The sequence below is a fragment of the Anguilla rostrata genome, chromosome 14 (assembly GCF_018555375.3).
Source record: "Anguilla rostrata isolate EN2019 chromosome 14, ASM1855537v3, whole genome shotgun sequence".
Taxonomy (NCBI): domain Eukaryota; kingdom Metazoa; phylum Chordata; class Actinopteri; order Anguilliformes; family Anguillidae; genus Anguilla; species Anguilla rostrata.
In genome coordinates this window covers 11818170-11842247 of record NC_057946.1, presented here as the reverse complement: position 1 = coordinate 11842247, position 24078 = coordinate 11818170, and the positions used below count along the sequence as shown (strand labels likewise).

The 24078-nt window shown below is 42.5% G+C and overlaps 2 protein-coding genes across 12 annotated transcripts; one reads left to right on the top strand and one right to left on the bottom strand.

The window, feature by feature from the left end:
- Positions 1–22: 22 nt before the first annotated feature.
- On the bottom strand, positions 23–7560 carry LOC135239685 (uncharacterized). 7 transcript variants are annotated; one of them, XM_064308544.1, is made up of 9 exons: positions 7443–7558; positions 5180–5263; positions 4146–4171; positions 3860–3896; positions 3274–3336; positions 2870–2926; positions 2301–2342; positions 2150–2176; positions 23–171 (listed from the first exon to the last, which is right to left on the bottom strand). In XM_064308544.1, the coding sequence occupies exons 3-9, from the start codon at positions 4164–4166 to the stop codon at positions 38–40; spliced, it is 381 nt and encodes a 126-aa protein (XP_064164614.1). In that variant the 5' UTR covers positions 4167–4171; positions 5180–5263; positions 7443–7558; the 3' UTR covers positions 23–37. The 7 variants fall into 7 exon arrangements, with proteins under 7 accessions (XP_064164614.1, XP_064164613.1, XP_064164612.1 ...); XM_064308543.1 differs by lacking the exon at positions 7443–7558 and adding an exon at positions 5988–6125; XM_064308542.1 differs by lacking the exon at positions 7443–7558 and adding an exon at positions 5611–5910.
- slc38a9 (solute carrier family 38 member 9) lies at positions 6933–23473 on the top strand. Of its 5 annotated transcripts, none has more exons than XM_064308536.1 (17): positions 6933–6953; positions 9091–9123; positions 9862–10003; positions 12416–12545; positions 13656–13774; positions 13993–14056; positions 14168–14261; positions 15306–15362; positions 15618–15788; positions 15962–16021; positions 17058–17258; positions 17606–17713; positions 18299–18405; positions 19384–19497; positions 19801–19949; positions 20857–20946; positions 21266–23473. In XM_064308536.1, the coding sequence occupies exons 3-17, from the start codon at positions 9906–9908 to the stop codon at positions 21429–21431; spliced, it is 1728 nt and encodes a 575-aa protein (XP_064164606.1). In that variant the 5' UTR covers positions 6933–6953; positions 9091–9123; positions 9862–9905; the 3' UTR covers positions 21432–23473. The 5 variants fall into 5 exon arrangements, with proteins under 5 accessions (XP_064164606.1, XP_064164607.1, XP_064164603.1 ...); XM_064308537.1 differs by lacking the exon at positions 6933–6953 and adding an exon at positions 6960–7138 and having other exon boundaries at positions 9091–9120; positions 9861–10003; XM_064308533.1 differs by lacking the exon at positions 6933–6953 and adding an exon at positions 6960–7138.
- Positions 23474–24078: the final 605 nt, after the last annotated feature.

Here is a 24078-nt window from a genome sequence, read left to right as displayed (position 1 = left end):
CAGCTTTCCCTCAGTTTCTAGAGCCCGATTTGTTGGCCTACAAAGGCCCGTGCATTAAAGACTCTTTGAAGGAAGCCGAAAGCAAGAAATTCAGGGAAGGGAACTTGCCTCGGCCCCTGCCTCTGCCACCAAATCTCGGGGCGTCCCCACCATTCCAAGAGTTTCCTTCAGCTGGAAAGCAATGAAACATGAAGGGCAACCTTACTGAAGCTTTGCACAGTGCACAAGAGTTAAGCCAGAGACAGAGTTAAAGCCAGAATTAGACAGTCATCTGTCCAAATGAAAAATAGTTTCAAATTCTGTCATTCAATTAAGCATGTCATTTTAAAAGAACACATCTATTAAAGAAAGATGGGCATGTAGTCCCACAAAACAAGCACTGTATGCATTTATTTAATGCATCTTAAAAAAGATGAATGTAAGATTAATGTATTTAAGTAGATAGCTAAAGTTGCCACGTCACTGCCCTGGGTGCAGATCGTCGTTTCCATAACATTACTACCCAACACCACAACTATCCAGTTAGTGAAAGCAATCCAAAACTTGCAACTATTCAAGAAAAGGTAAAAAAAAAAAAAGCCCACTGTCATCCCAAATGAGCACAGGTGAGAAAAACGAATTAAACTTGCACAGCAAGCGGTACCACTCTGGCTTTAAAACAGTTTTAACATTACCATTGGTGACATTTTCTTTTAGTTAGCAAGTGGTTGTAATGCCTAAGGTTAGCAGATCACGTCTGTCTAAGCAAGCTAACGTTAGCCAGTAAGAGTTACAGTAAGTCAGTAATCTGAGTAAATATATGCAAAGAAAGTTGTGTAACGTTAACTCAGACAAATGGACAGAAAATGCAGCTGATCTGGCCAGTTATGAGTATTGTTTCTCTGGCATAATGATGTGAGAGAAGGTGGACACAGCAAGAGCGGGTCTAAAATTACACTTCACTGATTTAATTTAATGCTGCCAGGTGCGGCAGAGGAGAAACAAATTACGACAGGATGTTCATGTTCAATCAATCATTCTGCACTGTATCCTGACATACTGTAGGTCCTGAATAAAATCACCGAACAGGCATTAAGTATTAAAGCTCCTACATTGAGCAGATACAATATCCCTACACGGCATGTAGACCACTTTCAAAATCAATAATGCACGTAGCTTAGCGTCGTCATGATCAATTTCTCTCAAATGTAAATGTAATTTATTTAGGCAAAACAAACAGGTTATTGACACTGCCAGCACTGCTAGCCAGCCTTACATTTAAAGGCAAGGGCGGTGACGTATTACAATACATTTATTTGGCAGACGCTTTTATCCAAAGCGACGTGAAATAATGCATACCGAAGGTCATTGGAACGACTACAAAACACAGATAAGGTACAATACTCATTTTGTAACAGTTATTCATATCCATGAACACATTAAGTCCAGTTCACACAGTAAACATTACTCTCTGATGGGAGTAGAGGGATGTAGTGTTAAAAGTATGGAAAGTGAAGATTTAAAGAGAAACAATGAAATTATTCACCCGGCAAAACACACCTTCTATATTAATAGTTCATAGGCCTACGTACATAATTGAGCTATCTAATGCATCTTACTCTTGGAAATTTTATAACCAGCTTGAACGTGTATTTCTGTGTCCAGAATTGTTCTTCATAAAATGACTATTGATGTAAAGAAAATAGTTTTTTCTTACTTTTTTTGCTTTGTAGGCTATACTTCATTTCAAATTACCAATGGAATAGGCCACCACTCGTGGTCAAGAAGTTAAGTTTCAAATACATTTTTACCAACAAAAATGGCTCAGAGAAACGACAGCAGAGGAAAGGTCACAGCGAAGTTAAGAGTAGGCCAACTAAACTTCTTTAAGAGGTTTAAGAGGTCCAGACCAGGCTAGCCATGCAGAATAAGTTACCATAGCGATATATCCTCATTTATAGTGAGTCAGTTTTGTGATACCTCGTTATCTCGCTTCACAGTACACCCCCGGTAACTTGAGCCCCCAGATTTGCACCACAATAAACAAAAGCTGTTGGAATAAATATTTAAAGAGACTTTTGTGGTTCAAAACTTTGCCTTGACCTTAAATCTCATACGGTCAAGGCAAACCTTGTAGTTTACACTGCAAGAAACTTAAAGTATTACCCACCATCATTGTTGCCAGAGTCCTCATTTCCTGTAGTGTGGGGGAAACAAACATTATCACTAATTTTCAGTCAGCTCAGAACGGAGGCACATAAACTATATCCACATTTTGATGTTACAAGACAACTTCAGACTAAAAGAGGAGAAATAAAAACCTGATGCGTTCCTGAATCCTCCCCCTCCCCTGGACCCCCGGCCTGTTGGGAGACAGAACAATGCCACTGAAAATGGAGTACGGTTGGTCTGTTCATGAAGGACAGCGCCACTGAAAATGCAGGCTTCATCATTAAAATCTGTCATTTTTGATAAATTACTCAAAAGTAATTTATCAAAGTGCAACAAAAACATACTTAGAAGATCAAACTGAGTGAAACTCTTACTTCACAAGCAATATTTTCAAAATATATTGCGCCTGCACAAATACACATGCAAGATTTCCAAACAGCAAACTTTACCCCTAAGTGCAGTTTGCTAATTAGAATTCAGAAAATTCTGAACTTCTGGGACTCAGCAAACAGAGGTCCTTGCAAATTAGAGATGCATGTCAAGAACTGAACAGAAAGCTATTCATTTATGAAAGTGAATCAGGCTGGTTATTCCCAGAGATTGTGGGAACCCAATATTTAGGCTACAAAAAGGAGGTGTGTGAAAGGGAATAACACATTGGCAGGATTTTAATTTGATTTCTGTAATCATTACGGATGTGTGATAAAAATGAACTCACCTCTACCTCTCCCTCCAAAACCACCTCTCCCACCCCAGGAACCACCTTCAGCATTGTCTGAACACAACGGCATATAGATCACAAATTTACACAAAAAACTAATCTGCAAGACTAAAAAGCTTCACATTTCATAAAAGTGTTCCAAATGAGAGCAGCAGGCTAAGTTTGCATTACGTAGAGTTTGCTACTGTTTATGAACTGAAACAAAAAGCTTCAAAGCTAGGCTTATTTCTTACCCAACTGCACTTTGGGCAGAGAGCAGCCTGGCTGTCTGTGACGTACTACATATGTGAGTGCAGCATAACACACCCTGTAACGTTTCGGAGAAGGTGCAGCGGGTGCAATGAGCAATGACACCTTGTTGCCCCACAAGAAAAGCCACCGACAAGAGTCATGTCTCCTACCCTCTTGACTTCCGAAGCCTTTGCTCTGATAGCCACCACCATTCCATGAGCTCACTCCATTTGCTGAGGGATAATAAAAGGCTCTTTCAGACTTGCCTCCAATAGCAACACTTAAGTAGCTGTCAGCATTTTCCCAACTAAAAGACTAAGTAGCTGTCATCATTTTCCCAACTCAAAGACTTATTACAAGGCTTGAGATGCACTGGTTAGAGCCAAAGTGAAGCATTTTATACTTGCAGCACATCTCAAGTAGAAGACCTTGCACATTCTACAGGACACATGCTGAGCCAGGAACACAAATTGCAAAAAGTTCATCATGTTCTTCATGAATTTTTTTATGAAATGAATTCCAGTTTAATTCAGGAAATTGTAATTGACCCAAACCAAAGCTACATGGATATTCATTCAAGTGCACAACTGAATACTGCACTCAGCAACTGAAAACTAAACCACAGGTCTGTATCAAAGTGAGCAAAGTTTGCATCACTATGCATGGAAAATATGAAAGAGTTTAAATATAGACATCAGCTCAGCTGTATTACTGGCAATGTCATGATGCCACGCTGTTAATTGTTGGTGAACTTACAGTTATTTGATTGGTAACTCCCTGTAGTTCCAGTGCCCTGCAAATAAATGGACTCAGGTTACGGCACAATAAGACCCACTGTAAAGCAGCAAATAGCTGTGCTTTCTACTATTTTTTAAAACATATTTATTAAAAAATCTTTACCATGTGAACTAGTAGTAAATACTCATGTCCTTGTGATTGGCAGTAATTTCGCAATCAGCTAACGTAGACTTATGGCAGGGCGGTTTTCATAACGCTCGTCATACAGGAGCAGTTAGCAGTTATCCAATAGATCTCTACCTACCTCTTCTTCCCAATCATCCATGGTTTCTGTATGTGTGGAGAAGAGCAAACATTATTCAACCAGACAAAAGTTTTTTAAAATATATATACTGTAACTCATGGCAAATGTTACAGTGTTGTGTCATACGGAAAATTCAATTCCACCAAATGCATTTTAATTGCATTTCAACCGCATAGTAAGAATCTGCGGGTCATAGCCAAGCACATGGTAAGATTTTTCTGCACGGCTAGCTAACCAAGCAAGAATTCTGCTGTGCTACTAAACGTGGATAGTTGTAAAATCACAACGGATTTTTCCTGTTTCTTTTGCAATTACAGACTTAATTGGTGGCTACCACGCTAGCAAGAACGTATCCATGTAAACTCCGAGCTGCACAGAGGAAGCCAAACCTGGTTTTAAATTTAAAGCATATTTAACAATAGGCATCTGGACTAAGCTCACGGCACCTTGCAAACGAGTCAATTAAAAAGCGCTAGCGCCATCGGCTTACCCTCTTTTGCTTGACCGCATCGGTAGACTTGGTTAACTAAATAAGATACTGTTCGTGTTAGCCAGCTTGGCAACGAGTCTCAAGTTGACCATTGGACTACTATGAAACTGTAATGTTACCAAATTATGAAATTGTTTACTTACTCAAGTTGCCTTAACTGCTAATATTAGTTTCATAAATGGCCCATACCTAACAAGTTACGGCCTATGCTATGAGAAGGCCTACACAACCTAGCTAGTTCAACCAGTTAGCTTATTATACTATTTTATCATTTTAATATACCTAGGACGGTGTTGTACTCACCATTTACACTTTACAAATTCTATAGACTGTAAAAGTTCAAATGTGTAGCATGTAAAAAAAACGACGTCGTTATCTTAACTAGCTACCACTAGCTATAGCTATTATACCGTATAGGAAGGGTCAAAATGCAAGGATGGAACTAGTCTGAGATGGTGTGCACATTTTTTCTATGTTTTTAAGAGAATGAAACGGTGAGAAATAGTTAATAGAAACGGCCAAAAAACGTATGAACTAGTGTTACCTCCCGAAATATCCGAGGAAGCTCAACCGCGTGGCGTGTTTCCAACTGACGGCTACCCGAGTAGTTACTGCTCCAAATTGTGGACTGAGAGCGGGAAGAAAACGAGCACAATCATTGGAGGAAATGGCGGGAATTTTTTTCTCCCACAAACCTCGTCCCTTTCTACCAATCGAACTGAGTAGCAAGGCTGTCCTGGAAACAGAATGACGTTGAAAACAATTTGCTGTAAAATTATGCGACATTAGTCAGCTTTACAGGTAGCCTATTATTTTTGACCAGGAACGGAGCATGAGAAATAATTTCCACATAGATTGTGGTTTCTACGGCCCAATTTTTGAGCCTGAAATTCAGACTCTAGCATCAAGCTGCTGATGCACCATCCTCATCTGTTAAGCAATCATTAACATTTTAAAATAATACCCCGATGTTACCTGCAACATCTCAATTAGTCAACACTGTGTAGTGCTGCGTCTGATGGTTATTCAAACACCCATTTCGCAAGTTTCTTCGGCCGTAGTGTTATCTAGAAAAGGCTACAGAGTTCGAGAGCTGATGGTCCCATACACGCCTTGCAGGTCACACCAATTTGCTGCACCACTTAGAATAGGTATTTCATTCTATCAATTATCTTGGTTTTATTATATCGTTCGCGTTGTCATGTGTTTTTAACTTTTTTTAAGTAGCCTACAGTCGTTCACAAACTCGATCCTGGGGTTCACCTGTAGGCTTTGCTGGTTATTTTTCCAAAAATAATTGCAACAGCCAGAATTGTAACAAGATGTTTCTCATGTATTGAGGAATTATTTACCCTATTGAACCCACATCATGACCAAATAGCTATGCATGCCACGAATAAGTCCCATATTCACATTGTGCCATATTGCAGAAAAATTACATAATGGATAAATGTATTTCACTGACCAAATTAAGAGTGAGAACAATCAGTAGGCCCCTAATTGGTGAACTGGCCACTGTTAAATGACATAGCAGGTGATAACGAGCCAAACCTGCATTGCGTTAATGAGTTTATAGGGGGAAATTATGAAACGACTTAAACACGTGTTCAACAATCGAATTAGGAGGCTATTGATTCACCAGTCTTGTGACCAAGGAATTGCGTGGAAAAGCGCTTCTTGTCACATACCGCTGTTTCAACTTGTCGCTACACAAAACACTGCACAAAAATTTTATTGCCAGTCATTTCGGTGTCAGCCCCCTCCGATGGTGTCACCCGGTGCTGTATTGCACCCTAGTGACGCCTCTGCTTTATAAAATCTTTGCGACTCATTCGGATCTCGCTGTCTCAGAAGTTACACTGAACAATCTAGTCAGTAAAATAAATTACTGCTCGCCTGCCAGTCAGCATATTAGAATCTACTTGCATTGTGAGGGCGGAAATGAACCGACATTTCCTTCGATATGCAAAGCGTAGCCCGCAGAACGAAAGGTTTTTCAAGCCAAACACTAAACAGTCAGTTTTCAGTGAATATTTATTGACAGGCGACTTGTTGATTAACACAGGAAAATAAGTCTGATCCAACGGCAGTCATGAAATTAATTATAATACATAATGGTCACTCACTACAAACACATAATGATTAGTTGATCTGCGCAGCGCCTTCTCTACATGGATGCCCGTGGGCGCGCATCTGCACGTGTAGATCTGATGCGGGTGCATGTATTCTCTCTTTCTTTTTTCAGCCCAATGTGTCATGTGACCTACATTATTAAAGATCAGCAAATCTGACGAACACAAGACACAGTATTTCTATATGTACGCTGGGTATTGTAGTACTTTTCATATTCAAATTCGCAACAGGGACCATTCACTCACTTCAGGTCCCACAATACACAGCGGTTAGGAAGCGTGTGCGGTTCACGTTCGAATTGTTCCATTTCCAAAACATTGCTTGCCGTTTGTGAATTGCAAGTTTACTGGCCTGAGACTGTAGCTATCCGGTAGGTAATTTAAACTACTTCACACACTCCGTTTCAGAGTAAGTACTGTTTAGTTCCTCAGAACAAGTAGGTGAAATATGATTTAAGACTCCATAACAATGTCTCGGATCGAAAAAAAGAAACATTTTAGTCTGCTGTTTTGCTAATCCATCATACCCACCGGTAGCGTACTGTTAGCTACCTATGTAGCTCGTAAGCTAACAACACAAGTAGCGCTAGTTGACGAGCCCCACTTGCTAGAAAATTGTGGGGGAAATTAATCAAGTTAGCCTGGAAATCGAATTTGATTGGTCATTATACGAACCTACAATTAGGTGTCTTCTTTAACATTTGTCTTCCAGATAGCAGTCAAACTGATTACACAGAGTTTGATTATTTAGCTAGCCAAACATTTGTGCGCACGGTGAAGGTAAATGTTTCCCTACGCACTGAACTTTTTAGGCTAACCACCTGTGTTCGTGATCATAATTCCTAATTTGGCCGTACATTTCGCAGGTGACATCTGACGAGTGGATAGTTGGCTAATCATGCTACCTAATGTTAGCTAGTAGCTAATTACGTTGATCAATTTTCTTTGCGGCGTTACTGCTTTTGCGTCATTAAAACTTTTGGGGTGCATCAACAAATTAAATAGCTAAATGTGCTACGAATGTTCAAGTTGAATAGTTAATTTTAAATGTGTGTTAAAGTGTTACCTACCGTTAATTCGTGCATATGGAATGGACCACCGAAAGCGTAGCCGGGAACATGACTTGAGTAGCTCGTCGTTAGTTTGCCACTTACCACTTTTGAAAAGTCATTTCTTATCACTGGCGTACAATATAATTCTTTTATTTGTGTATTTATACATTTACCAACACTCTACTGTAGTGTCTTTGTTTTGTTTATGTATTATTCGAATTGTTCAAATGTTAATAAAGCGGTCATTGATACCTGCTTCTGTAGTTCTTGACGTTTAAAATAGCTTACGATTTTTTTGTTCAAAAAACCAACACATGAGCTCTAAGGGTTTTTTGGTGGGACGTTTACATATGTTTTATTACATCCAAAACCAAAATTAGGCAATGGCACAGATTACGAGATAACATCTGCAACCATACTTTGTTGAGTACGATCGTGACGTCACTCCATAAAATTGAATGTGTTGAATGTGACTGTCAATGTCACGGCTTGCTTCTCCCACTCGGGGAATTCAGGGAGGTGCTGTGAATTCTAGCAGTCATTTCTTGGAAGTGGCGAGTAGGTTCCACACGTTTTCCTACTGCTGTTTTCCAAGAGCATGTCCACACTGTCCTTAGATGATTTTTAAAACACGTGATATTTAAGCTGGAGTTGAGTTTGTGCAGTAACGATAAGAGAAAATTAATAGATGAAAAGTACAGACCATATTTCAATTTATTTTGCATTTTATTATCAGAAGTTACTTTGTATTAAATAATTTATTATTTAGTTTATTGTAGGAAAGGGCTGGAAATGAAGAATTCCTCAAAATCATTGATCACATTGTTAATTTTGCAGTGGACTGTGCCCTTGCAGCTGGTTCTGGATTGGGTAGTGTTGCTTTATTTAATCATGAGTGATGGGTCACTACAGCAGATCATGGTGGTGTTTGACCCCAGTCATCTTTTGTCTTTAACAGCTGGAACTCTTCACTATTCCAATATTATTTTTTAAAAATGCATTACAGATGTGACTGGCTGTATTCTATTGAACACAAGGTTTTTCAGACCCATGTAATGAAATTGACTGCATGTATAATCAAAAGGTATGGACATGCTGCTCATTTTAAACTGCATGTCTGCTGTTAGCCTAATTGTTTGGCCACATTTCCCCAAGCTTGGTCTAAATACAAGCATTTTAATCCACTTACATGGTGTGCAACAAAGACTTCCTTTGAATCTTTTTTCTTTTCTTTTTTCTTGAGTCAAACCTTTTCTGTTCCCCTTTTATAGGGTGACGTTTGGAGTGGACACAGTACACAAAAGGTAATGAATTGCCTTTCTTAGTTATGCTTATTGTTACGTTTAGTAAATCACCATTACATATTAATAAAAATATCACTACTCTGGGTGCATAATGGATTTCTGTGACTGATTCTGTGACTTACGTTTTTTATGTTTTATTTTATTTTTTTCAATAAAGGAGTACTTGAGTTGGCGTGGAAAGATGCATTAGGTTATTTTTATGTCTCAATGTTCTTGTTTCACAACTCACAAGAGAAGGATTTTCAGATACCCACATACCTGCAGATCTAGGAAATTTGGCTTGTTTTAAATGGGTATTTCTGAGGGATTCCTAAAGTATTCTGGCTGTTTCCTAAGGACAGTAGAGGCAGTGACTGGCTCATCAGTCTTTGGAAAAGAATCTTGCCACTGTTGTTTTTCCCTCTGCTAAGGTCAGGTCACTGTTAGAACACTGGTGTGAGCTGACCTTTGACCCTTTCCTCAGTAAGTCAGCTTTTTGATCAATGATGGATCATCTCTCTGATAGAAACCATTTGTTTGTGTGTTGCCCTGGAAAGACAGTGGCATTTTATGTCCTGATGTGGTCAAGCAGTGATGATAACACAACACTTGCAGGTTTTTCTTTGGGTAAGACTCACCAAGTCTTTGTCCTCGTTGTTGGACTTTTTGAATACTGTTTGTTAACACATCTATATCTCTCTTTCAGATAGCCTTTTTATCGGTGGTATTTTGTGAGAGAGTATCTTCCTTTGCACACAGGTAATGATTTGTAAATAAAGTACTGACCCAGCCAATCAAGAATCATGGAGGATGACTGGAAACCACTGCTGGCCTCAGAAAGAGCTGGAGAGGGCTACACAGATCGCGGTGTCATGGACTCTCTAGACCCAAAGTCGAAAAGGTAACGCACTATTTTCAAGAATTCTTCAGACGCATCAGTGACTACCCGCATTGTTCATTTTTTCTGCTGCACTAACTGTATCTGAGAAGCATTGTACTTTATGCTTGTTTTTTTCCTCAGTGATGTTCAGTTTTATGCGTTGTGAAATGCCTATACTTCAAGGTGATAGTGGTGTGTTGAAATAGCCTCAGCTTGAGCCTGTTTTGGTTTTCAGGTATTTGGTGTATTGCTCCTAGCATTGACATCGTTTACATATGTAGTGCACAGAATGTTCTAATGGCAGTGTGAAGTAAATTTCCAATATATCTGAAGAATGGTTCAGTTTTACATTGGTAAGGAAAAGTTCTTAACAGGGACAAATAAAGTTCTATTTGTTTTCGCCATGTCTTCATTTTTATGGCAATAAAAGTTAATCTCCGACAATTCTTGTGAGCAGTATTGAACCGTGATAATTTATGAGTGGTTTATATTGATCCATCAGTGCCATTCAGCAGGTTTTTGTGTTCATCTGATCATTATGTGCATCAAAATGATGCTTGTGCACTAACTGGAGAGACCACCTGATCTAGAACTGCTTGAGTGGGGACAGTGCATTTTACACTGATAAATGTCAGATTTATTTGGATGAAAAATGGGTTTAACTGACAGCACAAGGTGAGGAGGCTGGCTCTCAGTACTGTCATAAACTGAACAAAGTTCTTTACCTGACACCCGTGAACCTTGATGATTTAAAGGCGCCTATTAAAACTCAGCCTTTGTAACAAAGTGCTATTCGTGCAGTTTTAAACCATGGGTGAGGTTGTAGACAAAATTAATGTTTCATAGAAATACGTGGATTAGCCTGTGTTTTAGACATCTTGCTCATCTTCGGGTCCTTAGACCTGTGATGGAAGTGCTGAATTTGAATGAGGTTGTTGGCTGCGTGCGTGCCACTGCTACACGGGTTTGAGTCCCGGCCGGCCGGATCCTCTCTGCATGGCGTTTGCATGCTCTCCCCGTGTTCGTGTGGGTTTTCATTGAATACTCCAGTTTTCTCCCACAGTCTAAAGACATGTAGGTTCGAGGGCTCCCTTACAAAAGAGGTGTCAATCTCAATGTAACTACCCTCGTTAAATAAAGGAGATATGTAATTAATGAAAAGCATGGGAAACGGCTGTCAAGATCTTTCTATACACAGACTGTTTACCGGTTATGTTTTGGAGCCATCCTTCTCTCTGTTGCTAATGTCATTGGTCTTCAGAAGAAAAATAATTATCAGCTGCTGTAGAGGGTCACAGCCTTTGAAGTCCCCTGAGTTCTCCACCAACATTGTTAGAAGCCTCATCAGTAACAAGTCGCTATGAATTAATCCCGTCTGGCATTTCACAAATACTAAGCAGAAGGCAAGATTATTAGAAGAAGCACTTGGGGTCTACTTATCCCTAAACAATTACTTCCCCACCCATGGCCTCTTTTTTTTTTTTTAAGCAGGAAATCGGAGGGCTATTTTTAGCTTGGGAAATTTCTGGAGCCCTACGGGCCCTATGGCAGTGGTTGGACCAAGCGTGGGATGCGCTGGCCTTGCAGAAATGTTTTCGGATCCGCCAATACTTGCTGTCGGGAGGCTCGTTCACGTGAATAGATGATGTGGGCCTTCGTTCAGGCCTTTTACACTGCTTTATGAAAATGCTTTCAAGGGGCTGAGGCACTTGAACAGAGTGGTTGTGTAACGAATCCAGCCCCTTCCAATGCCATCAGTTGCTGGGTGTTTTTGGGGTGGGGGTGGAGGTTTGCGTTTTTTGTTTTCGGAAGTGGTTTTTGTCACCGCTTGAGAAATTTTGAAGTGTGTCAGACATCATCATTCCAGCACTTCCAGGTGCACTGCTCTAGAATCCAGTGTCATATAACAATGTCGACAGCCAGCGTTGCTCATGCCTGCCAAAGATAATTCCTCCGCTGTTTTGGGATAACTTGTGATCAAAGCCTTTTAAGGTGGGCCTGCCTTCTTGGAGTGTTGCTGCAGTCCAGGTTGTGCCCCACTGTCCTTGCTGAGGTCACTTGAGAGACCACTCCCCCATATTGGCAGGACAAGGCAATGTTGCTAATTAGGTTTTGTTCAGTTATTTAACCGTTTTCTTGGTATTTCTGCTTTTAAAATGGTTTGACAATCACTGACCAGCCACATTTCTGTCTGTGCACACCAACAGACTCACAGCGGAAGAAAGTCGAAGGGCCAGAAAGTAAAAGTCCTGCCACGTGTTTCTTCCACCCATGAATTCAGCCAGATGATTTTACTTATTAATTCTACTTCCTGAACGAAGAGTTGTGCTAATGAGCAAATCCAGCTGATCCAGCGGATTTTCCCCATCTGCGGACCAGTAAGTTCCACAGTGAGCAGTGAGTCATTTTAAAGGCCTCTCTCCTTTCTCTCAGGCCTTTCCACGTGGAGCCGCGGAACATCGTGGAGGACGACGTTCCAGAGAGGGTGTCGGCCGAGGCCTCGGTCATGAGCAGCAGAGTGCACTACTACGGCCGCCTCACCGGCTCCTCTGACAGATTACTGGTGCGCTTCACTGTTCACTTAATTGTCCATATGGTCCACTTGTATAGGGAGCTATTGCATTTGCTGAAGCAGTGCAAGGTTATTTTGTTGTGCCGTGGCAGTAATGTCTACACCAGGATGTGGGCTCCCTTCTGGTTGGCTTTCTGTGCCCACAGTACCATGTGACATAGTTGGGTACAACTTCGTATTGCAGGTTCCTTGCCTCTTCACTTTAGTAAGGGATGTAGGTGCTTACAGTAGGAAATGACTTGCACTCAGGGGCTCCTAGGTTTTGGTCAGCCTGGAGCCTGGGTTTGTGGGATGGCTGGAGTATTGCAGCCAGTCAGCTAGATGGAGCAGAGCTGTCATCACAGGGCCCTTGCATCTCATGGACATGATTTTGATTTGCCTCATTTCATAGTCGTTTGGTGAGTTTGTGTCCAACAGTAAATTCTTTTGATGGCTGTTTTCTGTTCTTTATGATCATTATGCGCTTCATTAAACCATCTCACTGTCAGTGCTACTGCCCGCGCCTTTTAGTCACAGATGCAGACAACATTCATCAGTTTTCATTCTGCCTTTGAACTATCTTAACCGTGATATACGTAAACTCAAAAGTGTGATGCTTGCAAATCTGCAGGAATTGATTCCTCAGTGAGTTGGTTTGCATTCAGAAGCATTCTGATCAAGGATTGGGCCACTGCTGTCATCCTTTACCTTTAGCACCTCTTCCCTGTTGTGCACGGGGATAGTGTAATGGGTACTTGGTGCCTGTGATAACACATTGACTTGTATTTAAAAAATAAATAAAAAACACACACAGGAGCTCCGATCATGGAGTACATTGATGACAACCAATAGAACAAAACGAATCAATGGCAGCAATTGCTGGATACTTCCTGGCTGCTAACCAGTAATTCCCGTAGAGGTCCCTGGAGTACAAGAAAGAATCCCCCAGTCAGCAATCTTCTGTTTGTTAACAATGAGCTCTATGTTCTATTAGTATGCTGATATCACAGTTGTCATACCCCTATAATGTTATCCCTGGTTTTGGCTCTCCATTGCAGTGTACTCATGGTGACGGTGTTCATTCTGGAACATTCTTTCATTCGGATTGGGTCTCTTTGCCAGGTTCCTCCAGATCACGTGATCCCTGCTCCAGGGGAGATCTATGTTTACAGTCCACTGGGAACTGCGTTCAAAGTGCAGGGAGGTGAAGGGACAACCAAAAACCCCAGCATTGTTACCATGTAGGTATCCTTCTCCCCCACGTTTATACACAGAGAAGGAATCCATACTCAGCACAGTCTGCCACTGTTATTCACAAACATATGATAACTGAGTTCCCAGTTTACCTGATAAAATTCAGGAAAAGCGATTGTAGCATCGTGGAGGTTACACTGAACACTGCCCTTTATGTCTGAGGCGTTGATGAATTAAACATTAATCTGTGAATTTTCCCATCTAGTTTTGCCATATGGAACACAATGATGGGTACTGCTATACTGAGCATGCCTTGGAGCATAAAGCAGGTAAAATGCCTAAACCTGATGTGTGTGTGTAATATCGTATATCGTTCAGAATAACACAGAATGGACAGGGCTTGGCTGCCTCATCCCTCAGTAATTTCTTATCTCTTTCAGGCAGGGTTCACCTTAGGCATAATCATCCTGATTTCTATGGGCTTATTGACACTGTACTGCTGCTACAGAGTACTGAAGTCTCCCAAGTCAATACGTAAGAGAACATCATACGTCTTTCCCGCTCATTTCACTATGTTTTCTTTTTCATTTCTCATGTCATTGGATTTTCAGCCCGGTGCAAGTTATTCTCTTTTCTAAAAGTAAAAATGTAGTTAATTTCAGCAGTAGTGTGAGTACTCTTTAGTCACATTAAAATGCACATTTAAAAAAATGTAAAGAACACTAAGGTATTTCTTTTAATAAACTCGCATGCGAGCAATGTTACTGTTTTTAGGGGTGGTCGGGGTTTATCTATCGTATAAATTTGTCGTGACGGTGAGAAGGCGGACGGTGAGATGACGTTGCGTGTTGGGTAGCTCACTGTGGGGTTTGGCTGCATGTGTCCGGAGGGTCACATGCGAGTGCCACTCCGGACCGAGCAGCGCCTCGCTCTCCATGTCTGTGATTTGTGGCCACGAGCAGTGGAGCAACTTTTTTGGAGCAGTAGGAGTGGGAGATAATGGGAGATAACGGCCTGAACAAACTAGATTTAAATGTTAAATTTTCATTCAGACATTCAGAGAGGAAGGAAGTGCTAAAGATTAAGTCAACATTTGATAAAGTTGGCCAAGTTGAGTGGCAAAGCAAACAATTACATCACGATCAATCCTCTTCTCTCAGTTCCACGTCCAAATGAAAAGATTTATTTAAACTACACCTCACAGATTCTTTAGTTTCTTGCAAACCGCAAACCATTTCTTTGAGCAGCGGTTTAGCTGAACTGAGCTATTCTGAGCTGTATTGCATCAATATAAAGTGATGTCTTTATGGGCCTTGGTTGAACATTAAAGATGAGCATTAAATGGAAGACTCTGCAGAACGTCAAATGCACTGAACCTTGGTCTCGCACTGTTTGAACTTGTTTGCAGAATGTTAACCTAAGCAAGCACATAGCAGCTATTTAACCGAGCAAAATGAATAACATTTTAACAACCAGAAGAAAATGTTTCTTTTTAACTCTGGACCCATTTCACACTTGTGGAAATGAAGGCTTGTGTGACTTGTGCTGTCCTTCCCCTTCCTCTATTGTCTTCTGCAGCCTCTCCAGGCTGTGGTGTGGGCCACGTCCCACGAACATATGTAACTAGTGTAACAGGTCAGCATATTAACCCTGTAAGATGTAAGAAGATCACAAGTATGTTATTAGAATGTTCTTCATTGAACATTTTAATTCTAATGTAACAATCACTGCTGGCAGTTGAATGTAATGGAGTTCCGGTACACTGACTTAGAATTTTGAAAGAAAATAATTCCAGGAACTTACTCTTCAAAGGGTTAAAGGCCTGGATCAGGCATTCTGACCTTTGTTTTTTCCTGTTTGTTCTCTGTTTGTGCTCTGTTTGTTCTCCAGAATACGCAGATACCTCAGACTGGGAGTTCCCTGATGTGTGTAAATATTACTTTGGGGCCGTTGGCCAGTGGTCCAGCCTGCTGTTCTCCATGGTGTCCCTTATCGGTGCCATGGTGGTCTACTGGGTCCTCATGTCCAACTTCCTGTTCAACACGGGGAAATTCATATACAGTAAGTTATGGTCCATTACAGTGGTGATCGTTTGTGCGGTTGCATTCGAAGATCCACATTTAATTTTGGCTACACGTTATTGAAACTGCATTGAAAGTGTACTTATTTTGCCTTATTTGTTAGCAGCGCAGGTCTTTTTTGTAGAATCTTAACGATAGTTTGCTTCTTTCCAGACTACGCTCACAATGTCAGCATGGCAGATTCGGAGTTTGGGACCAACGGAACGGAACGAGGTGAGAGCATGTTTAATAAAAGGCCTGATTAAACGAAATCACATACACACCTCCAGTCAGTCACATTTTATTTAGAGATAATTGTCAAAATGTGTCAGTCAGGTTAGCATAAACTCTGATTGGGACAGAGAACTAGGTGTGTAGGACAGTGGCATCAAAACTGATGACCACACTGTATCAATATTTAATTACAGACCATTTAATTATGTCCATACAATTTGTACATTTGTGTAGTTCAACAGTGCACTGCAGTTTAATATAGTGCAATACTAAACTGGTTTGATTCCAGATGTGACCTGACGAGGTCACAGTGGTTTCGGTATATGTCAAATTCCTGTTTCATTTGTTAGTCATCTTGTGGTGATGCAAATGAATGAGAAACCATTGTTCTCAGTATGGAGGGTTTCCAGTTCTTGGAGCAGAAGCAGTTCTGCAATCCCAAGAGAACTTTCCGAACTGTGGGCCTGAAAGACCTTTTATATGATTTGAAGTAAACAAGTGAAAACCGTCTGGTATCAATGAAAGTATGTATGACCAGTGTTTTTTCATCAGAGACCAAGCAAAGCTCTTTACTGTCACAGCAACTTGATGTAAATTTATAAAGCAACTGGTGGAGGTCGTGTGACAAGCAGGTGTAGGAAGTGTGATAGGCTGGAGGACAGGTGGGTGAAGGCAGTTTGATTGGCAGGTGGAAGTCATGTGACATGCCGTGTAGGTGTCGGGACAGGCAGGGAGAGGCGGTTTGATTGGCATGTGGAAGTCATGTGACAGTCTATGAGGGTGTTGGGACAGGCAGGTGAAGGCAGTTTGTCAGTGATACGACATTCAGGCAGAGAATGTTATATATATTATTGGAGAGAAGATGGTAGAGCGCCAGGCACAGGAGTTGGTCATGAGGCGAGAGAGGGAGGTACTGCCGCTGGGGGGCGGAGCTACACCGGAGGCGCTAGCTGTTCGTAGCGCAGTGCAGCCAGGTGGCTGTGACGAGGCCCCGCTCTGTCTGAACCTGGTGGCCCGGGTTGTGCTCTTCCTCCAGTGATCTGCCCTTTCCCCAACGAGGACCACGGGAACAACTGCAGCGTGAGCCTGTTCCACCTGAGCAGCAACGGCACGGGGGCGCCCCTGTTCGACCGCTGGTGGAGCAAGACCAACACCGTGCCCTTCTACCTCATCATCCTGCTCCTCCCCCTCCTCAACTTCCGCTCCGCCTCCTTCTTCGCCCGCTTCACCTTCCTCGGTACGTGGCGGTCCCACTCTCCCAGCATCCTTTGCATCCGTTTAGTGTTTGCCACGCTGTAAGGAGTTCAGGACAATCATTCTGCTCTGGTTTAGTCCTTTTGGGATAATTAGGAAAGGATTTTATCGAGTTTAGTGCTATGCATATAGACATTGGCTACATGCTTTGATAGCCTTTGCATTTAAAAAAAAAAAAAACGTCTTGAACTGAAAGCAATTGAGAATTTTTCACTACAATTCTTAATGTGTAAAAATTGCAATGTATTACTTTCATTTTTGCTATGATGGAGGAGCTCCTGAATGTGAAGTTTTATCCCCTAAAGTTTCTCCGCTCGTGCCTCTCTTCAGGTACGATATCGGTGGTCTACCTGATCTTCCTGGTCACGCTGAAGGCTTTTCGCCTGGGCTTCCACCTGGAGTTCCACTGGTTCGACTCGTCCAAGTTCTTCGTGCCAGGTACCCCAGTCAGAGCGATGACTCGCCGTCAGCTGCTGGGGAGATGCCTCAGCACTCTCAGTTCTGCATCTGAGGAGGCTTGCAGTCACGCTCATAAACCTCGTCTCTCACTGCAAAATGTGTCACCTCCCCCTCACCCTGGAGGGACCTCGGTTGGTTGCTGAGATTATTATGATTGTGAGGATAATGTTCCAGTACTTCTGAAGACATTCCCCAAGCGTAATGACCCTGCCCAGTGAAAATGTGTCATTTTGTCCCACTGATGTTTGTACTGAAATAAGGGGTAAGCAATGAAAGGGAGGAACATATAAACATTAGATTCACTGTGAATAATCATAATCAATGATGGGTTATCATTGTAATAAGAATAGGAATGATGTTGGTATTAGTATGTAAATCAGAGGAGTACAGTCAGTATGATCAGTGGCTGTGATGCACTCAGAGCCAGCTAGTGAAAAGACACAGAATGGCCAGAAGTATAGATGTAAGAGTGGTCTTATTTCCATATTTTCCCTTCATGCTGCTATGCCTCCCTGGGGTGTGTTAATGACCTGTTCTCACGTCTCTTTTGAACGCGCACGCCAGAGTTCAGGCTGCTCTTCCCGCAGCTGACTGGAGTCCTCACTCTGGCGTTCTTCATCCACAACTGCATCATCACCCTGATGAAGAACAACAAACACCAAGAGAACAATGTGAGTACAGGCACACCTGCTGCTTTACTCCTCCCATTCTAGTACAGCCGTGCCAACGCTGAGACTGAGTAACAGAACACACTGAGTATGGTCACAACCGCTGGTTTACTCTTCCCATTCTAATACAGCTGTACCATCACTGAAACAGAGAAACGGACACCAGATCAGCTGAGTATAGACATGCCCATTGGTTTACTTTTTACTTTACCGTTTGCTGTTTTCATTCTAACATTGTAATACAGCTCTACCCTACCCTATCTATGACCAAGAGTCAAAATGTCAATTTAGACCACATTCTTGAGATTCCACTGAAAGTTGACCAACTTATGAATTTCATGGAATGCAGGAAAGTCGTTACTCATCAGGTGTGCCTTCCTGGCGTTCTCCATAGTTGGATACAGCATGATGAACAATTTTGCCTCATGCAATTAAAATGGGAGTTATTAATATGAAATTAAAATGGGCCCTTGACTGAGGTGTCTTTAACGATAGACTTATTTGCTGAAGAAAAGGAAAATCCGCTTATGCTGGTGAAGCTGTAAATAGCGGTGTGATTTCTTCTGCTGACAAAACAGTTTCCTCCTCTCCACTGTGGATTGTGGAGTGAGCATGATCCTGTCAGCCCTATCACTTCCCCTTATGTAACCGTTTTGGCAGCTGAGTCACCACCAGTCACAGCACAGCACACTAGACATGTACTGAAAACTCAGCAGATTCCAGCAGTGGAATAATCCAATGCAGAAATATTTGTGTTTTTGTTAAACCTGGTGACCTGTTGACCTTATGTTTAGTACACGGTGTTGTCATGTGCAGTGTGCCAGTTTTTATTTTCCTGTTCATTGTTCACTCATCGACAGGAAGGTCCTCGTAAAGAATTTGCCAGCCGAGCGGATAGTTAGGAGGTCCAGGAAATGTGTGGGGAATGGCGGTAGTTCTGCGAGGCCAGGTGAAGAACTCAGAACGTGAATGTGATTTCAGGTGCGGGACCTGTCGGTGGCCTACCTGCTGGTGGGCCTGACCTACCTGTATGTGGGCGTCCTGATCTTCGGCTCGTTCCCGTCCCCGCCGCTCTCCAAGGACTGCATCGAGCCGGTAACGCGCCGTTTCCCATCGCCTCAGTGTAGCGCGTAGCGCGCGGCGGCTCCTCCTCGCTTCCACGCTCTCCAGTAAACTGACACCGGAGAAGTAGCAGCTGCGCCGCGGCGCTGCTTATTGCTGTCTGCTTTTGCATGCTTAACCAATTACGTGTTGAGACGCGCAGTGCCGGGAACGGGGCGCCTAAATGAGGCGAAGCGAGCCCTGATGGCCTTTTCCTGGAAGAGGGAGGCGGGTGTTTCTGCAGCAGCAGCAGCAGCAGCAGCGCAGCTGACTCCCGGCTCTCCTCTTGGCCTGCAGAACTTCCTGGACAACTTTCCCAGCAGCGATGTCCTGGTCTTCGTGGCTCGGGCGTTCTTGCTGTTCCAGATGACCACGGTCTACCCGCTGCTTGGCTACCTGGTCCGGGTGCAGATGATGGGCCAGATCTTTGGCAAACATTACCCTGGGTATGGGCACCGGCTATAGTACAGGAGGGTTATTAGGGCAACATACCTGGTGGGCACAGGCTATAGGACAGGAGGGTTTATGTAGGGCAAACATTACCCTGGGTATGGGCACAGGCTATAGGACAGGAGGGTTTATATAGGGCAAACATTACCCTGGGTATGGGCACAGGCTATAGTACAGGAGGGTTTATATAGGGCAAACATTACCCTGGGTATGGGCACAGGCTGTAGTACAGGAGGGTTTATGTAGGGCAAACACTACCCTGGGTATGGGCACAGGCTATAGTACAGGAGGGTTTATGTAGGGCAAACACTACCCTGGGTATGGGCACAGGCTATAGTACAGGAGGGTTTATATAAGGCAAACAATACCCTGGGTATGGGCACAGGCTATAGTACAGGAGGGTTTATGTAGGGCAAACACTACCCTGGGTATGGGCACAGGCTATAGTACAGGAGGGTTTTATAGGCAACTACCTGGTAGGTAAATGGTAATGACTGCATTTATAGCGCTTTATCAGCGCTTTAGTTGATCTCTCATTGCAGAGCGTAGGTTGTGTCTTTCAAGGACACTTTGACACCCAGCGGGTTTGACGACTCCAATGCAGCATGTCTTACCTCTGAGCTATGTGCCATGGCGACATGGAGCTATGTACAGGAGGTTATATAGGGCAAACATACCCTGGGTATGGGCACAGGCTGTAGTACAGGAGGGTTTATATAGGGCAAACATTACCCTGGGTATGGGCACAGGGCACAGAACACTTTTTAGACACTAAACATGCATAGTGATGATCTCTGCATCTAAACACTGCCACACGGTGGTTGGTTTTTGAATTTCATTGGCTTTAGATTGTAAACTCATGCTGGCTCATGACTGCACCCCCGTCTCCCGCCCCCCCCCCAGGTTCTTCCATGTCTTCACCCTGAACGTGATCATTGTGGCTGCAGGAGTCCTCATGGCCAAGTTTTACCCCAACATCGGCTCCATTATCAGGTCAGACTGCGCTGTGATGGCCCTCAAAGCCATTACTCACCACTCATGTAGTGCAGGATGCTCTTTGGGATGCTCCTCCATATAAATACTGTTAAATAAAATTCAAAAGGGATTTTCCTGCCCTCCCTCTAAAAAAACAAAAAAAAAGGAAAAATTGAAAATAGAAGTGTAAGCTAATTAAGAACAGAATAACACTGCCGTTGTACAATAATCTGGTACTTATTTTGGCATTATGAGAGTTAATATAGATGCTGTGGTCGTGTTGCTAAGAGCAGCTGATGGGACTTGTTTGTGAAGGAGGGCCTGTTTGTGTGCGCAGGTACTCGGGGGCGTTGTGCGGTCTCGCCCTGGTCTTCGTGCTCCCCTCGCTCATACACATGATATCCCTCCACCGCCTCGGGGAGCTCCGCTGGCCCTCCGCCCTCTTCCACAGCTTCCTCATCCTCCTGGGGGTGGCCAATCTGATCGGGCAGTTCTTCATGTAGCTCCGCCTTCTCGCAGCCTCAGCTGCCAACTGACCAATCGGACAGCTCCTTCGTCAGCTCCACCTTCCTATCACTCCCTGGGGCATTCTGCGGAGAAAATGGCAGTTTCCAGCAGATTATGTAATACTCTTTTGAAAAGGCACATTCTGAAGGAAATCAGGTGTCTTTTTTTTGTAGACAGATGGCTTTTTTGTACATTTATATGAACGGTTTCCAACTCAAATACAACTAGAGCTCTATTTTTTTGTTTTGAGACAAAAATTGTTCAGTTGATTCTGTCACAGCTGGAAGCAGCGACGGAATTGGAAGAATTCCCATGAATCAAAGAACGCGTTGTAAAATAATTTTCGACATTTTGACGCCTCCATCAGATGGACCTTTTCTGCAGTGTGGATTCCTTCATCAGGCGGGAGGAATGGAGGAAGATGATGCTCAAGCACCCTGATGCTCATATTGGCTTTTGTCTACTCTCAGCCGAATGCAGCGTGTGTGTTCTCAAGTCGTAGATGCTATACTTTAGGTCTTAAAAGTAATAGTTCAGCCTCAAAAACAGGGGCTTTTATTTTTTTAAGAATCTATTGGGGGACCTAAGCCGTGGAATATTTCAGCTGGCTGTGAATTCAGTTCAGAATCAGAGCTAAGAAAGAACTGCAATGGAACGGACACACAGATTCATGGGTCCTGTCAGTGCCTCGTAGTGTGTTCAGGATATCACAAGCAATCCGCTCTTGTTAAAACGTGTGTGTCTGTGTGTGTCTGTGTGTGTGTGTGTTTGTAAAAGATGCAGTGATTCCACATTATAGTCTACGGTTATGGAAACTGATTTCCCCAGGGAGTGTTCCATAGTTTTCTCCAGCTGGGAGGTAGCAGTCAGCAGTCGGCTTGACCTGCACCCTCTCTGTATCCTCATACACTCACCTAGATTGGGAGAAGATATTTAGGCCCCTCGGCCTAATCGTGTCCTCTTAACCTTGCCCTCTTTTTCAGTCTAATAATCGTATTTGCCTGGGGTAATGTAGTGGCTAGCCAGTTGCGCTGGCCGGTGCATTAGTGCTTATCGTTTTGTCAGTCTCTTTTCCTTGGGGGGTGCAAATTTGGCCAGCTGGTTTAATGTCCGATGTATTCAGTGACAGACTACAGGGAGGAGCCGGCCGGACCTCAACATGTAGCCCCTCCCACTTCTTCTGCCAGCGGTTTTCTTGGAAGAGCCTGTGTGTGTTGCCTGGCAACTTGTGGGATATGCATTATTGTTCAGACCTGTACAAGAAGGGAAAAACTGCCTATACCATATATATATATATATATATATATATATTCCATCTTTATCTTTAAGCGGCAAGTGCAATTGAAACCAATGTAAAGCCATGTTGATTTGAAAGGAGACAAGCGCCATGCATTTAAAGCATGCATGAGCAGTCAGCTATGTATAAACTATGGGTGAAACTTGTATGGGAGACTACAGTGAGTCTCCAGTGCTATCTTACCCTTTTCTATACGGTAATCATTTGTTCTTAAAGACACCAGAAATGCAATTGGAGGAGATGATGCACCTTAGTACGAATATGATTGGATTAAAGGGAGTTTTTGATTGCCTGAAAATGTGTACAAGTTACCATGTGATGACTGACATTAGCTTGCATCGTGCCATTTTTTTAAACTGATTTCCATCATTTAAATTCTACTCGAGATCAGTTAAGTTCTCCAGAATTTGTCTTAAGCTATTTGGTAGTTTGACTGTTCTTGTTTGAGCACAAAATATGTGCAAAAATGTTTAGAATGTGTTGGCAGCCAACAGCAGATGGCGCTAAATGATGTCGGCCTGTTCGCTGAGCTACAGATGTGCATATGCAGTATGGAATGCAAAAGTCTTAATATTTGCAGGAACGTGTACACATTGGCTTGCCCTGTCTGAAAAGCACCTATGGATCCTCCCATATCTCAGCGTATCTCAGATCGGTTCAAGTACTGTACATGTTTTTGCTGTGCAAGCAGTGTATTTTACCTTGGAATGTTTGCTTTTAGAATATATCACCTAAAATCTACCTTTGTGTTTGTACTTTCTTAACCATTTCCAGTTGGGAAAAGGGGAGGCTTTGTTCCATGTCACAATAGAAATATTGCTGTATTTAGCAACAAAGGACATTTTTTTTCTAGTTCCTTCTTCTGTTTATGACTTGATTTGTGATCATATAATGAAAGCATTTAATCTTAGGGTTTTATTAGTTGTATTTTGATAATGGAAATGGAATGGAAAGAGAGAATTTATCTTTATAATGGGCATTGCCCTCTTGTAGTTCTCTAATGTTTTGCATTATTAATTGCAATATTGGTTACCTGAATAATTATATTCCCTTTGGCACTTTTGTTCCCCATGGTGGCACGTAAGTCTGGTCACGTACACAGACTTTGAGTTCTGATGACAAGCAAAACTCAATTCAGGAAGTTTCTACTTCATCAAGATGCTCTGGTTGTGGGCACAGAGAATAAGTCTCTCCTCATGTTCGAATAATCGATGCAATGTAATTAAGAGAAGGGGAATTAGCTGCTGACTGGTGCAAATTATTCAGCCAAAGTGATCAATCTCTGGATTGTTAATCAAAGCAAAGTGTCTCTACGAGAGGAACAATCTTTTAAAAGGTAGCATTTC